The 13,662-nt window shown below is 37.3% G+C and overlaps 1 protein-coding gene across 25 annotated transcripts in view; it reads left to right on the forward strand.

The window, feature by feature from the left end:
• ICA1L (islet cell autoantigen 1 like) overlaps window positions 1-13,662 on the forward strand; it is a 58,176-nt gene that overhangs the window by 14,780 nt on the left and 29,734 nt on the right. For 16 of the 25 annotated variants that reach the window (XR_015143751.1, XR_015143771.1, XR_015143731.1 and 13 more), the window contains exons 2-4: window positions 5,978-6,146; window positions 9,026-9,098; window positions 13,106-13,229. Coding sequence is in view for 17 of the 25 variants with exons in the window: in XM_086345532.1 (XP_086201658.1) it covers window positions 5,978-6,146; window positions 9,026-9,098; window positions 13,106-13,229 (366 nt within the window). In the remaining 8 variants the exon portion in view is untranslated. Of the gene's footprint in view, window positions 1-3,439; window positions 3,688-5,977; window positions 6,147-9,025; window positions 9,099-13,105; window positions 13,230-13,662 lie in introns of all 25 variants that reach the window. The other 9 variants (XR_015143779.1, XM_086345619.1, XM_086345664.1 and 6 more) reach the window with 3 other exon arrangements.

Consider the following 13,662-nt stretch of genomic DNA (forward strand, 5'->3'; position numbering starts at 1 on the left):
GGCAAAATAGAGTTTCACAGGTACCAAAACAGAGAATTTCTCCCCACAGGATTCACTAAATGAACTTTTAAAGTATTGTCCTATATAAGAGGAAAGAAGGAAAGTATAGGATAAAAGAAATCTTCCACTTCCCATATGGGGAAGCCTTCCATAAACCGAATTACCTGACTGGTTGGTAAATTTGTTTAGTCTTGATGCTCAGTTAGGAGGACCAGTTACCTCACACTAAACTATATTCACAAACTTTGCTATTATCTGTAAAAAAAAAACAAAAAAAATATATTTTGGCCTCCAGATACTATACTATATTATTTGTTTAACTAGTTTAGAATAATTCAGGGAAAAGTTATACCATTTTTTGGGGTCCCCTCAAAGATCCCACAATTTCATGTAATGATGAGAACATCAGGAAATAAAAATGTGGAGTTTAGTAAAGTAAAATATACAGATAGAAAGAGCTTTGCTGAGACTAGGAGATGTGCTATTTATAAAAGCATCTAAAGACCAAAAATACTTAGGAATAAATTAAAAGCAATAAACTTATACTAAAATAACTTCAGAACACTGCTGAGAGAAATCAAAGAAGACCTAAATAAATGGAGATAAATGCTATATTCATGAGTTGAAAGACTCAAAAATTATTAAGATGCCAATCCTTCACAAATTGATCTGTAGATTCAGTGCCATCCCAATCTAAATCTTAGAATTCTACATCTCAATAGTAAAAAAAAAAAAAAAAAAGGACTACCCAATTTAAACATGGGCAAAAGACTTAAAACAGTGGAGCATTTACAGAAGGCCAATTGGCACCTGAAAAAGTGTTCACTACCGTCAGTCATCAGAAAAAGATGCATTAAAGCCATAAGGAAATACCAATACACAACTAGAACAGATAAAACTAAGAAGTCTGCCAACATTAAGTGTTACTGAGATTGTGGAACAATTGTAACTCTCACACATTGCTAATGGGAATGTAAAATGACAGTTTTTTATAAAATGTACACCAATCCTTTGACAGAAAAATCCATTTATAGGTTTTATCAAAGAGAAGTGAAACGTTTGTCCATGAAAAGACTTGTTTAGGCATGTTCATAGCAGATTTATTTACAATTAATTCCAAGTTGAAAGTTAAAACATACTGTTAATATTGATACAATGGATTACTGTTCAGTGATAAGAAAGAACAAAGTAGGAAAGGAGAACTAAAGGTGCAAAAAGCAAAACATCACTTACGATAGGTTAGGCATTCACTGGAAAAGGATACAAGGGAAATTTCTGGGGTGCTGGAAATGTTCTGTAACATAATATCTTTTTGTCAAAAGTATATAGCTAAAAATTGTACATTTCAATGTATGGAAGTATTACCAAAAGGAATCATATAATGGTGATGATGATGAAAACGATTATGGAGTAAGGTGGTAGGGAAGACATATAAATGACAAAAAATGACAGAATGGTGACTGAGCTACCATTTTACTGTTGTCCGTGTGTGTTAAACTATAAAACTTTTGAAGAAATTAAGAAAAAAGACAAGTCTTATGTTTATTCAGACATTTATCAATTCCAGTCATCTCTTTACTGTAGATCCAAATTACTACTGTAATTTCCCTTTAGAATTGTTTAGCATTTCTAAAAGTCCCCAGCCATGAATTGTCTCAGTTCTTTATCTGATAATGTCTTTATTTTGATTTCATTTTTAAAGGACAGTTTCAATAGAGCGTTATGAGTTGATAGTTTTTCTTTCTTTCTTTCAACACCTTAAATTTATCTTTCCGTTACAGTCTGGGCTTTGTTGTTTTCCTTGAGAACTTGCATCTCATTTATGTATTTGTCCCCCTTTATGTAATACACCATTTTTCTCTGCTTCAAGATAGTTTTTCTCTTTGGATTTAAGCAGTTTATCTAGGATGTGCCTGTTTGTGGTTTTCATTGTGTTAATCTAACTCAGCCCCCCAGTGGCAAGCAGATTTAGCAGTGCCCTCTGTCAAAAACAGCTTCCCTGGTAGCTCAGATGGTAAAGAATCTGTAGTGCAGGAGACTCGGGATTGATCCCTGGGTCAGGAAGATCCCCTGGAGAAAGAAATGGCTACCCACTCCAGTAGTCTTACCTGGAAAATTCCATGTACAGAGGAACCTGACGGGCTACAGTCAGGGTTGCAGAGTCAGACTTGGCTGAGCAACTAACACTTCATTTCTATAAAAAACCACAGATGTGCAGATCTCACCTTTCTCAGATTTACCCACCCAGACACTGTGTTCCCTTTGCCAGGGAATGTGTGCTCTCTGCAGGCAGGATAGATTTCAAACAGGAAAGGGAGGACTAAGTTGATCACTCTGAAATCCAATCAAGTCGGGAAGATCCTCTGGAGAAGGAAATGGCAACCCACTCCAGTATTCTTGCTTGTAGAATCCCATGGACAAAGGAGCCTGGCTGGCTGCAGTCCATCGTGTTGCAAGAGTCGGACATGACTTGGCATCTAAACCACCACCAATCAGATAAGTTACTCTTTGTCTCCTATGAAGAAACTAGTAAGGGAATGGAAACAGGCCAGACATACACTTTATTTTTCAGGCATATACTTTTGAGCTATATTAGCACGTGAGTTGGGGTAGGGAAGAGAGGTTCTCTTCTGATACTGTGAAGACTTGTACTCTTCACTGATTTTGCCTAAGCCTGCATCCCTAGTGGCTCAGTTCAGTTCAGTTCAGTCGCGTCCTACTCTTTGCGATCCCATGAACTGCAGCACGCCAGGCCTCCCTGTCCATCACCAACTCCCGGAGTCTATCTAAACCCATGTCCATTGAGTCGGTGATGCCATCCAACCATCTCATTCTCTGTCGTCCCCGTCTCCTCCTGCCCTTAATCTTTCCCAGCATCAGGGTCTTTTCAAATGAGTCAGCTCTTCGCATCAGGTGGCCAAAGTATTGGGAGTTTCCACTTTGAAATCAGTCCTACCAATTAACACCCAGGACTGATCTCCATTAGGATGGACTGGTTGGATCTCCTTGCAGTCCAAGGGTCTCTCAAGAGTCTTCTCCAACACCACAGTTCAAAAGCATCAATTCTTTGGCACTCAGGTTTCTTTCTAGTCCAACTCTCACATCCATACATGACCACTGGAAAAACCATAGCCTTGACTAGACAGACCTTTGTTGACAAAGTAATGTCTCTGCTTTTTAATATGCTGTCTAGGTTGGTCATAACTTTCCTTCCAAGGAGTAAGCGTCTTTTAATTTCATAGCTGCAGTCACCATCTACAGTGATTTTGGAGCCCAGAAAAATAAAGTCAGCCACTGTTTCCACTGTTTCCCCATCTATTTCCCATGAAGTGATGGAACCGGATGCCATGATCTTAGTTTTCTGAATGTTGAGCTTTAAGCCAACTTCTTCACTCTCCTCATTCACTTTCTTTTTTTTTTTTCTTTTTTTTTTTTAAAGGCGGTGTAGGCCCCATGACCAGCTGAGGGTCTGACCATCCCCACCCACGTCACCCCTGCAGAAGTACGGAGGACTTGCCGGGCTGACCTCCTCATTCACTTTCATCAAGAGGCTTTTGAGTTCCTCTTCACTTTCTGCCATAAGGGTGGTGTCATCTGCATATCTGAGGTTATTGATATTTCTCTCAGCAGTCTTGATTCCAGCTTGTGCTTCATCCAGCCCAGTATTTCTCATCATGTACTCTGCGTGTAAGTTAAATAAGCAGGGTGACAATATACAGCCTTGATGTACTCCTTTTCCTATTTGGAACCAGTCTGTTGTTCCATGCCCAGTTCTAACTGTTGCTTACTGACCTGCATGCAGGTTTCTGAAGAGGCTGGTCATGTGATCTGGTATTCCCATCTCTTTCAGAATTTTCCACAGTTTGTTGTGAACCACACAGTCAAAGGCTTTGGCATAGTCAGTAAAGCAGAAGTAGATGTTTTTCTGGAACTCTCTTGCTTTTTCAATGATCCAGTGGATGTTGGCAATTTGATCTCTTGTTCCTCTGCCTTTTCTAAAACCAGCTTGAACATCTGGAAGTTCACGGTTCACGTATTGCTGAAGCCTGGCTTGGAGAGTTTTGAGCATTACTTTACTAGCATGTGAGATGAGTGCAGTTGTCCTGTAGTTTGAGCATTCTTTGGCATTGCCTTTCTTGGCTCAGTGGTAAAGAATTCGCCTGCCAACGCAGGAGACTCAGGTTCGATCCCTGGGTTGGGAAGATCCCCGGGAAAGAAAATGACAATCCACTCCAGTATTCTTGCCTCAGAAATCTCATGGACAGAGGAGCCTGGCAGGCTACAGTCCATGGGGTGGGTTGCAAAGGGTCAGATCCAGCTTAGCAACTAAACAGCAAGAACAAAGCATCAGTGTAGTTGAAGAAACCAGCAGTTTGTCATACGACTGAATTGACCATCACACTGATGGGATGGGAAAACTAATTGAAAACCATCAAGAGCAACTAAAGACAGGCAGAAAATGAAGGGGAAAAATGAACTGCTAGTTTTCCCTCAAGACTAGTGTCAGACAATGTAGTGCTTATATCAAGTCCATTATCCCTCCATACTGCTTTCTATCCCAAATCATGTCCAGCCAAGTTACCAGCATAGCACACGAGAGGTTGTGCAGTTAGATGATGACTGATCTCTCTGTCCAGAAATCCAGTAGGATACACGAAGGAGAATATCCAGCAAGTATCTGGAAGAGTGGCTACCTGTGGACTTTATATTTTTGTCCTTGTTCCATATAATGCTTTTATGTAAACCTACTTTGTCTGATATTAATGCGGCCATCATCCCCGCTTTCATTGTGTTTGCACTATATTTACCTGGTATGTCTTAACTAATACTTGTCTCTGTCATCTTATTTTAGGTGGATCCTGAGTAGCATGTAGTTGGATATAGTATTTTTTTTATGATTTGAGATTAAAGAATCTATTTAAGAGGAAACTTGCATTTATTATACTAAACAGTATAATTGTTCTTATTCTGTGATCTTTGTTTGCACTGTTTATGTTGCCTTACTCCTGTTTTTTCAATCTTCTTTTGCTTTTGCTAGTTTTTCTTGTTGCCTTGTTTTGCTCCTAGTAATTTAGAAATTAGACACCCTATTTTTATTTGATTAGTAATTACTTCAAAATAAAAGGAAAGGAAACTTCTATTTCTTTCCCAACATTAAGAATACATTAGTCATCTGTTGATTCCCCTCAAAATGAGTCACACACTTTAGTACCTCCTTTTGTTCCTACCTCCCACCATTGATTGGAATCACTTGGGCTTTTAAAACTATTATTATTATTTCTTTTTTTTTTTCACATTTCATTAAGGAACACTTCACATGTGCATTTCCTAAATGTAGCCCTGTTAGCCTTGTTAAGAACAATTACTTAGACCATTAATTTTTAAGTTTACAAATGGTTACAGTTTTCACCTCTATTTCTTTTACAACATGTCTCCCTTATACTTAAGATCTTTATTTTTTTAATTTATTGGATGCTAAAATATTCCTTTAAGTGACTTTTAAAGAAGAATATATATCTGAATCTTTGCATAGCTGAGGATATATAATAAATGTGTTTTCTTCTGAAATAGCAGTTAATCCATAGCAAGTTTTCCTGAGGAAATAATAGCAGGATGCAGAGATGTGTGTATAAGTTCATTTGTCAGTATTTTTACAAAAGCAAAAATTAGAAACTAAGAAGTGTCTGCAAGTAGACACTTGGTTGAACAAAAAATTATTGCCAGTTGTTATTGGAAAATCATAACAGTTGATCATTTTGTTACCTAATTATTATGTCATTAATCTCTCAGCCTGTTATTTATGCAAGTTATAATTAAAATATAAATTTAGACCATACAAAGTAAACAGTGTGTTTAGCTATTAACATTAATACTCTATTTAGTATCTGTTTCAGTTTTTCAACTAAATATTGGCTAAATGGATACTTATTATTGAAAATATATTTAAAGAAATTTAATTTTAGTCTGTTTCTTGTAGTCACTCCATGGATTTTTTTGGGCAGCACAGATCAGAAGATAACCAGTCAGTAGTCAGTAGAATGCAGAAGAAATACTGGAAAACCAAACAGGTCTTCATCAAAGCAACCGGAAAGAAGGAGGATGAGCACGTGGTGGCATCTGATGCTGAACTGGATGCTAAACTTGAGGTAAATTCTTATAAGGATTCAGCGTTTTGCATATAACTTGTTGTTATTTGGGACTACTAGGGGGACTATGACAAGTTTCACACTGAAGAGCTGACCTGGATACATGTAGAATTTGATAATAGAATAGTTGTATCTATTTGTTGATCAGATCTTCTGGATAAGCAAGCCATAGCAAATTGTGCATTGGCAGAGCTGGAGTCCATAGTAGGTAGACCATGAACTAGATAATTTCTCTGGCACTAGTGTGATACTTTGTGTGCTATGTAAGTGAATTAGTTATGTTCTAATGGGACCATATACTCATTATGTATCATGTCACTAGTATTTTGTACTACTTTTATCTGAAGTCTATACCTCACTGACATAGTGATAATTATAGATTACTGAGATCAAATAGTGAGTGAGGATTTTACAAGTTGGAGTTTTTGTTTCTCTTATTAAGGATGGAGTTTAAAGTATGTCATACATAATGTATTTTTGGCTGTTTTTTATTTTAAATAAAAGAAATAATTACCATGAAACAACTTTAAACCTATATGTAAACTTATACTTTTAAGTAATCAAGCTAATTAGAAGAAAGGTCTCATGTATATTAATGAAGTCTGAATTTTTTAATGCAGATTTGCCAATTCCATGTGTATATCCTAATTTAGGTAACCTTTTACAAACATTTCTAGCCAGAGGCTCTGTTATGCTTAAAAATATAATGATTTGTTGGGATTCTTAAAAGTATAGGTCTAATAATTATAGGTCTAATAAATAAATATAGGTCTAAAAAATATAGGTCTAATAAAATGTCTTAATTTACTAAGTAATTTTTTCTATAATTCTGATCACTGCCATAACAAATATGAAAATAAAAATTATTTCTATTTAGCCAGATTTTACTATTTGTGTTAAAAAGTATTCTTCTTAGGATTGAGTGACAAATTGTGAAAAAAAAATGAAGGGGCTTTATTATAAGTAATATGTTTTATCACTAAGGGAACTCTTCACTACCCATTCATGTATTCCCACAGAAGTAGATTTTTTGTGTTTTATTTCACATTGATAGGTAATCTGTGGGTGACATTTTATATTCAGTGTTATTTTTGTCCATTAGAGAATTATTTGGAATCACCCAAGAACTTTCTCCCACAATTGTATTATCTTTTTTAAGAATGAGAAATATTTTCAAGTATACATATGCATCAAGTATGTACTTAGATTATCATGTTGTACACTTTAAATATATTACAATTTTATACCTCACTAAAACAGAAAAATATTTTTGTTGTAAAAATGAAAAGCAAAAAAAATAAATAAAAAAAAAAATGAAAAGCAATAGCATATGTATCTTTCAAGGACCCATGGGGGGGAAATCAACTGTAATTGCTTCACCATAGTGTTAATGGAACTATTATTTTTGTATTCTTTTCTAATCTTCCACATGGACTTACAGCAGCTCTGGCTTCCCTGGTAGCTCAGATGGTAAAGAATCTTCCTGTGATGCAGGAGACCCAAGTTTGATCCCTGGGTTGGGAAGATCCCCTAGGGAAGGAAATGGCAACCCCACTCCAGTATTCTTGCCTGGAGAATTCCATGGACAGAGGAGCCTGGTGGCTACAGTCCTTGGGGTTGCAAAGAGTTGGACACAACTGAGCAAGTTAACACACACACACAAATACATATACCAAGTGCAATTCAAACATACTTAAACTTATGTGGAAAATTGATAGTCACTCCTGCATTTAGAATTTAGTATCTGTTATCAGTCTTCCTTTGGCCTGATCAAACATCAAAATAAAAGCAAAACTGCTATAGAGATGGGCTTCCCTGGTGGCTCAGGCAGTAAAGAATCCACCTACAATGCAGGAGACCCCTGCATTGTTTGATTCCTGGGTCAGGAAGATCCCCTGGAGAAGGGATAGGCTTCCCACTCCAGTATTCTTGGGCTCCCCTGGTGGCTTAGCTGGTAAAGAATCCACCTGCATTGGGGGAGACCTGGGTTCAATCCCTGGGTTGGGAAGATCCCCTGAAGAAGGGAAAGGCCACCTACTCCAGTATTCTGGCCTGGAGAATTCCATGGACTGTATAGTCCATGGGGTCACAAAGAGTCAGACACAACTGAGCAACTTTCACTTTCACTTTCTCTGGTGGCTCAGTCAGTAAAGAATCCACCTACAATTCGAGAGACCTGAGTTCGATCCCTGGGTTGGGAAGATCCCCTGGAGGAGGGCATGGCAACCCACTCCAGTTTTCTTGCCTGGAGAATCCATGCACAGAGGAGCCTGGCTGTAGTCCACGGGGTCACAAAGAGTTGGACATGACTGAGCCACTAAGTTTGAAATGGGAGTCTATTAGATATTTTATTTTTTTGTTAGCTATTGGCAGCAGTGGTAATGAAGGGATTAATATTCATGGAAAATTCTAAGCAAAAATAATCTGAAGGTAATTTATTTTTGTTGTTATAACAACATTATTTAATTTTTATGGTAAATTCATTGACCTATTTTTCTTAGACCAATATTGGAGAAAAGCCAGACTCTAAGTTACTTAATATTGTCTAAAACTATCTATACTCTTTTCATCAGTGGTAGACAGTATTTAATGTACATTTTTAAATTGCTATTTAGATAGTTTGGAGCTGAGGGGAGGACAAACTCCACAGTCATAAATTTTTATTAGTTTCCATGTATTTATTATCATTTTTTCCAACTCTAATGGGAGAAAGCTAAATGTGCTTTCTACATCTGAAATAAAACCAAAACTGAAGTATATCACAGTCAAGGAAAATAGACAATACCTATGAGAAAATGTTTTGCTTTTGAAGTGTTTTTTTATATTTTGTATTTGCCTATGGTTCTTTAAATTGTCCTAATAAAATTTATATTTCAAAGGTTTTTCACTCCATTCAAGAGACATGTACTGAACTTCTGAAGATAGTTGAGAAATATCAGCTAAGACTCAATGGTATGAAATCATAGATATCTATCCACCAACAATTCCTGCTTAAAATAAATATTCATTTGCATTTTTGAAGATGAAAGATTTAATGTAAAAATAGTAATTTACTGAACTATTTTGGAATCGTTTCTTATGACAAAAATGAATATTTACAGTGATCTACCCTGAAATCCCCCAGCATGCTCAATTCATCAAATCCTCTGACACAGATTGATTTTGCTGAGTTTAGTTTTCCTTCCCAGAGTCTTAAGTGGATTTTTTTCCATCATTTAAAAGCTCTTTCTCCACCCCTACTTGCTCTAGCAGTTACCCTTCATTCCTCTGCTCCTTTCACAGGAAATTTTGACGTAATTATCTGTACACACAGTCTCTATTCCTTCTCCTTCTCCTTCTCTTCTGCTCACCCGGTCAAGTTTTCATCCCCTTCACTCCACCAAATCACTCTTGTCACAGTCATGAAGAACTTAATTCTGGGACCAGTTCTCAGTCGTTGTCACATTATTTAACACAGTTGATTTTCCCTCCTCCTTGAGACACTGTACTCTCTTCACTTGGCTTCCAGGTACCAGCATTCCTGGATTTCTTCTTAATGGTCGTTCCTTCTCAGTATCCTGTAACTGCTGGAACCTCCTCTCTTCTTCACCTCTTCTGGTTAGAACTCAATCTTTGAATCTCTCCTCCTGCCTTATTTACAGTTCCCTACTGGGCGTGGCCACCTCTCTGATCCTGGTTTCTTCCCTGGTCTCATCTCCTAAAACTCTCTCCTTCTGAGCCATTAATCTCCTCTACAGTAGTCTTATCTGCATACCTAATCCTCTTTAGGTATTTGGTCAAGTGTCATCTTATTAGTGAGTCCTTCTGACTCCCATATCTGAAATGAAATATACCCCTCTTTCTCATCAATCTCTGTCTACTTAACAATAGCACTTAACAGTATTCAATGTTCTGTATATTTTATCTGTTGTTTTTCTTACCACCACTAGAATATGCTCTCCTTAAGGATAGAAACTTGTGTGTTTATTTCTGTATCTCCTAGCCTTGAAACAGTGTCTAGCATATAGTCCATGTGCAGTGCATATTTGCTCAATGAATGATTTCTTTGTGCAGCAATGTAAATTAGTATCAAAAGTTGATAATGAAAGTTCATATATTGTCCATTAAGGCAAGAAATCCATTATAGCATGATAATTTTTTTAGTGCCTGCCATGTGTAAAACTATGTATTTTTCCCCAGGAAACAGTTGGAGAAACAACTTTCTGTAATAAAATAAGAGACAAAGAATAGTATGTAATTGAATTCAGGATTGTGATGCAGACATGCCTCTGAATTCTCTTGGAGTTAAAAATAACTGTATTAGAGAGATTGGCAGCTACTTAGATGGGAATGGAAGTAAAACTCAAAGGGTTTATAGAAGTTGAATATGTGGGGGAAAAAGGGAGTCAGAGTCAAGGGAATAAAGTTGAAGGGTGAGAAGCATGACAGAAGAGTTTGTAATGGAGAATAATAGGGTGATATACGAGCAAAGGAAGGTTCCAGTCGGATTGCTAAGGACCTTAAATATTTTACCAAGCAGTAAAATGGACCAAGGGAGTCATTGAATCAAGCAGTCATTGGACCAAGGGAGTTCTGTGATAGAAATGGAAATGTAAAGAAACACTGGCCAGTTTGTGCATCCTGCATTTTGTCCTAGAATCACCAGATCATTTAGCACGCTGGTAGAGCATTTCAGGGAAGCCTGAAGACAGGGAAGCCTGGTGTGCTAAAGTCCATGGGGTCGCAAAGAGTCGGACACGACTGAGTGAACAACAATAAAGAGAAAGTATATGATAAAATCTATATCTGTACATCTCCTTATCCTGAAATGTTCCAGTTCAGTTCAGTCGCTCAGTCATGTCCAACTCTCTGCGACCTCATGGACTATAGCACACCAGGCTTCCCTGTCCTTCACCATCTCCCATAGCTTGCTCAAACTCATGTGCATTGAGTCGGTGATGCCGTCCAACCATTTCATCCTCTATCGTCCCTTTCTCCTCTTGCCTTCAATCTTTCCCAGCATCAGGGTCTTTTCTAATGAGTCAGCTCTTCACGTCAGGTGGCCAAAGTACTGGAGCTTCAGCATCAGTCTTTCCAATGAATATTCAGAACCAATTTCCTTTACAATTGACTGATTTGATCTCCTTTCAGTCCAAGGCACTCTCAAGAATCTTCTCCAACACAACAGTCAAAAGCATCAATCCTTTGTCGCTCAGCCTTCTTTATGGTCCAACTCTCACATCCATACATGACTACTGGAAAAACCATAGCTATGACTAGACGGATCTTTGTTGGCAAAGTAATGTCTCTGTTTTTTAATATGCTGTCTAGGTTTGTCATAGCTTTCTCTTTAAGATTGTATATAACTGTGTGATTTCTTGAAGACTATTTGGTTAATAGATCTTCTGTTGAGACTAACATCAGACCATTGCATAGATTCTTCCAGCACTGTAAACCTTTATGAGAATCTCTTGACTGGGGAAGGACACATAGGAGTAGGGTCTCGGTGGGTTTTGGCATCAGGTCTCAGCACCAAATCAGCGCAGACTCAGCTTCATCTCCTTCCCTTTCTGCACTGATAAGAGTGAGGCTCAATTACGGTTACTGTTCAGTTGATATTTGATAAGGAGGTGGTCCATGTTTTGTGAGGCTTTTCCGGATCATCATCTACAAATTAATATCTTTTTCTAGTAGTTTTCATTGAGGTATATTTTATGAATTTTATGAAGTTCTGATTCAGAGGAAATGTGTAACTGGTACATCTCTGAAGTAATTGGAATATTAACAAGATTCCTCAGATCCAATCCACTCTTGATCAGGCAAACTGTTTATAAAACAGCACATGTTTTTTTCAGACGAGACTACAGATGTGTAGACGCCCTCTCTCAAACACCACATGCCCTCCTAGGGACTTCCTTGTAGGCACTACTAGTGGGAGGACCGGTGAGGGGGCAGCTAGCAGGTGAGAAGGCCCGAGTTCCCCTGCTGCTTCAGAGGGACTCAAGGGACTTCCCTTTCAGTGGTTAACTTCAGTTTTTCCATCAGTAAACTAGAGTGAAACGAGTCATGACATTTGTCATGTTTTTCACTTTAAGCTCACAGTGTGAACACTTTATGGGCTCCCCTCACCTGTTGGTCTTATTGTGATGAAAAGTCATCTTCCACTAGATCAGTACTTCTAAAACTTTGTGGTGAAGGGTCATTGTTTTATTTTCAATCTGTCGTCAGCTGACACTTTTGAAAATACAATAAAAAATTTTTAGAAAAACAAAATTGAAGAAGACATGCACAAATATAAGCATACTTTTTGGTGATTAGAGTCAACAGATATAAGATAGTCAAACAGGTAAAAGTTTCTTAATGGTATCTTAGTGTGAGTATTTGTCGCAAGCTGGTAGCAAATGGTCCACAGATCAGACCATTGGACTAGCCTGGCCAGCACTGGTCCACAGACCACACTTTGAGTAGCATTGCACTATGTGACAACTTTTAGGGTTTTAGCAGCAAAATTGTGGGCAATTGTGAATCTGTGGTACTGAACATAGACGATGAAGCCAGGATGGGAGACAAAAATAAGTTTAAATAGGCCACCAAATACTTTATAAGTGCTAATGATCCTAATATGCATCTCTGCACATTTGAAAATGTGTCATCTGTGGTTTTATCATTTTGGAATTTTTTTTTTTTTTCCACTAAAGATCAGTCTCTCCCAAAGTGAGGTCTATGGAGTCACTGATCAGAACCATCTGGAATTCTTGTTAAAAAAAAAAAAAAAAAGGCAGATCCTCAGACCTGTAAAATCAAAGTCTCTGGAAACAGAGCCCAGGAATTTACATTTTAAAAACAAGTCTCTCTCCTCCTGCCCCTAAGTAATTGTTAAGTATAGAGAATTATTGCTGTGAGAATGTTACTTGTATATGTGTGTGTTTTAAACAAATGATGAAATGAAACAATGAACTATACTGTAATTTTTCCCCTAGTTATATCGGAGGAAGAAAACGAACTAGGGCTCTTTTTAAAGTTCCAAGCAGAACGGGATACAACGCAGGCTGGCAAAATGATGGATGCCACTGGCAAGGCACTCTGTTCTTCCGCCAAGCAAAGGTTTACTCATGGTTTTGCATCATCTTTAACTTTATAGTCAGTATGACAGTTTTGATGTATGTTAACTAAATTTAAATATTTTAAGGTTTCTCTTGATTCCAGTGGAAGGTTAAAAGAGAAGAATTGTATATTGCAGTATATAACTGTTTTGATGCCTAACTCTTATTTTGTACTTAAAATCATTACTTATAATTTTATATTCATAGGTTGCTTAATTCCTGGAAATAGCCTTTAGGTCTGTATTTAAATTTCTTAAGTGGTTTAGTGAAATAGAGGCAACCAATGGCTAAAATTTAAGTATGTGTATATATATATATATTTTTTTTTTCACTTTTTGGATGCTGTACCATCTATGAGTACATTGGAACATGTCTTTTTAAGCAGAGGAAATATTTTCTTAATTACATACTTTACATTTATTATTTTATAACTT

Source organism: Bos grunniens, chromosome 2 (genome assembly GCF_055505025.1).
Source record: "Bos grunniens cultivar Pamir isolate PY7600 chromosome 2, Bosgru_T2T1.0, whole genome shotgun sequence".
In the NCBI taxonomy this organism is placed as follows: domain Eukaryota; kingdom Metazoa; phylum Chordata; class Mammalia; order Artiodactyla; family Bovidae; genus Bos; species Bos grunniens.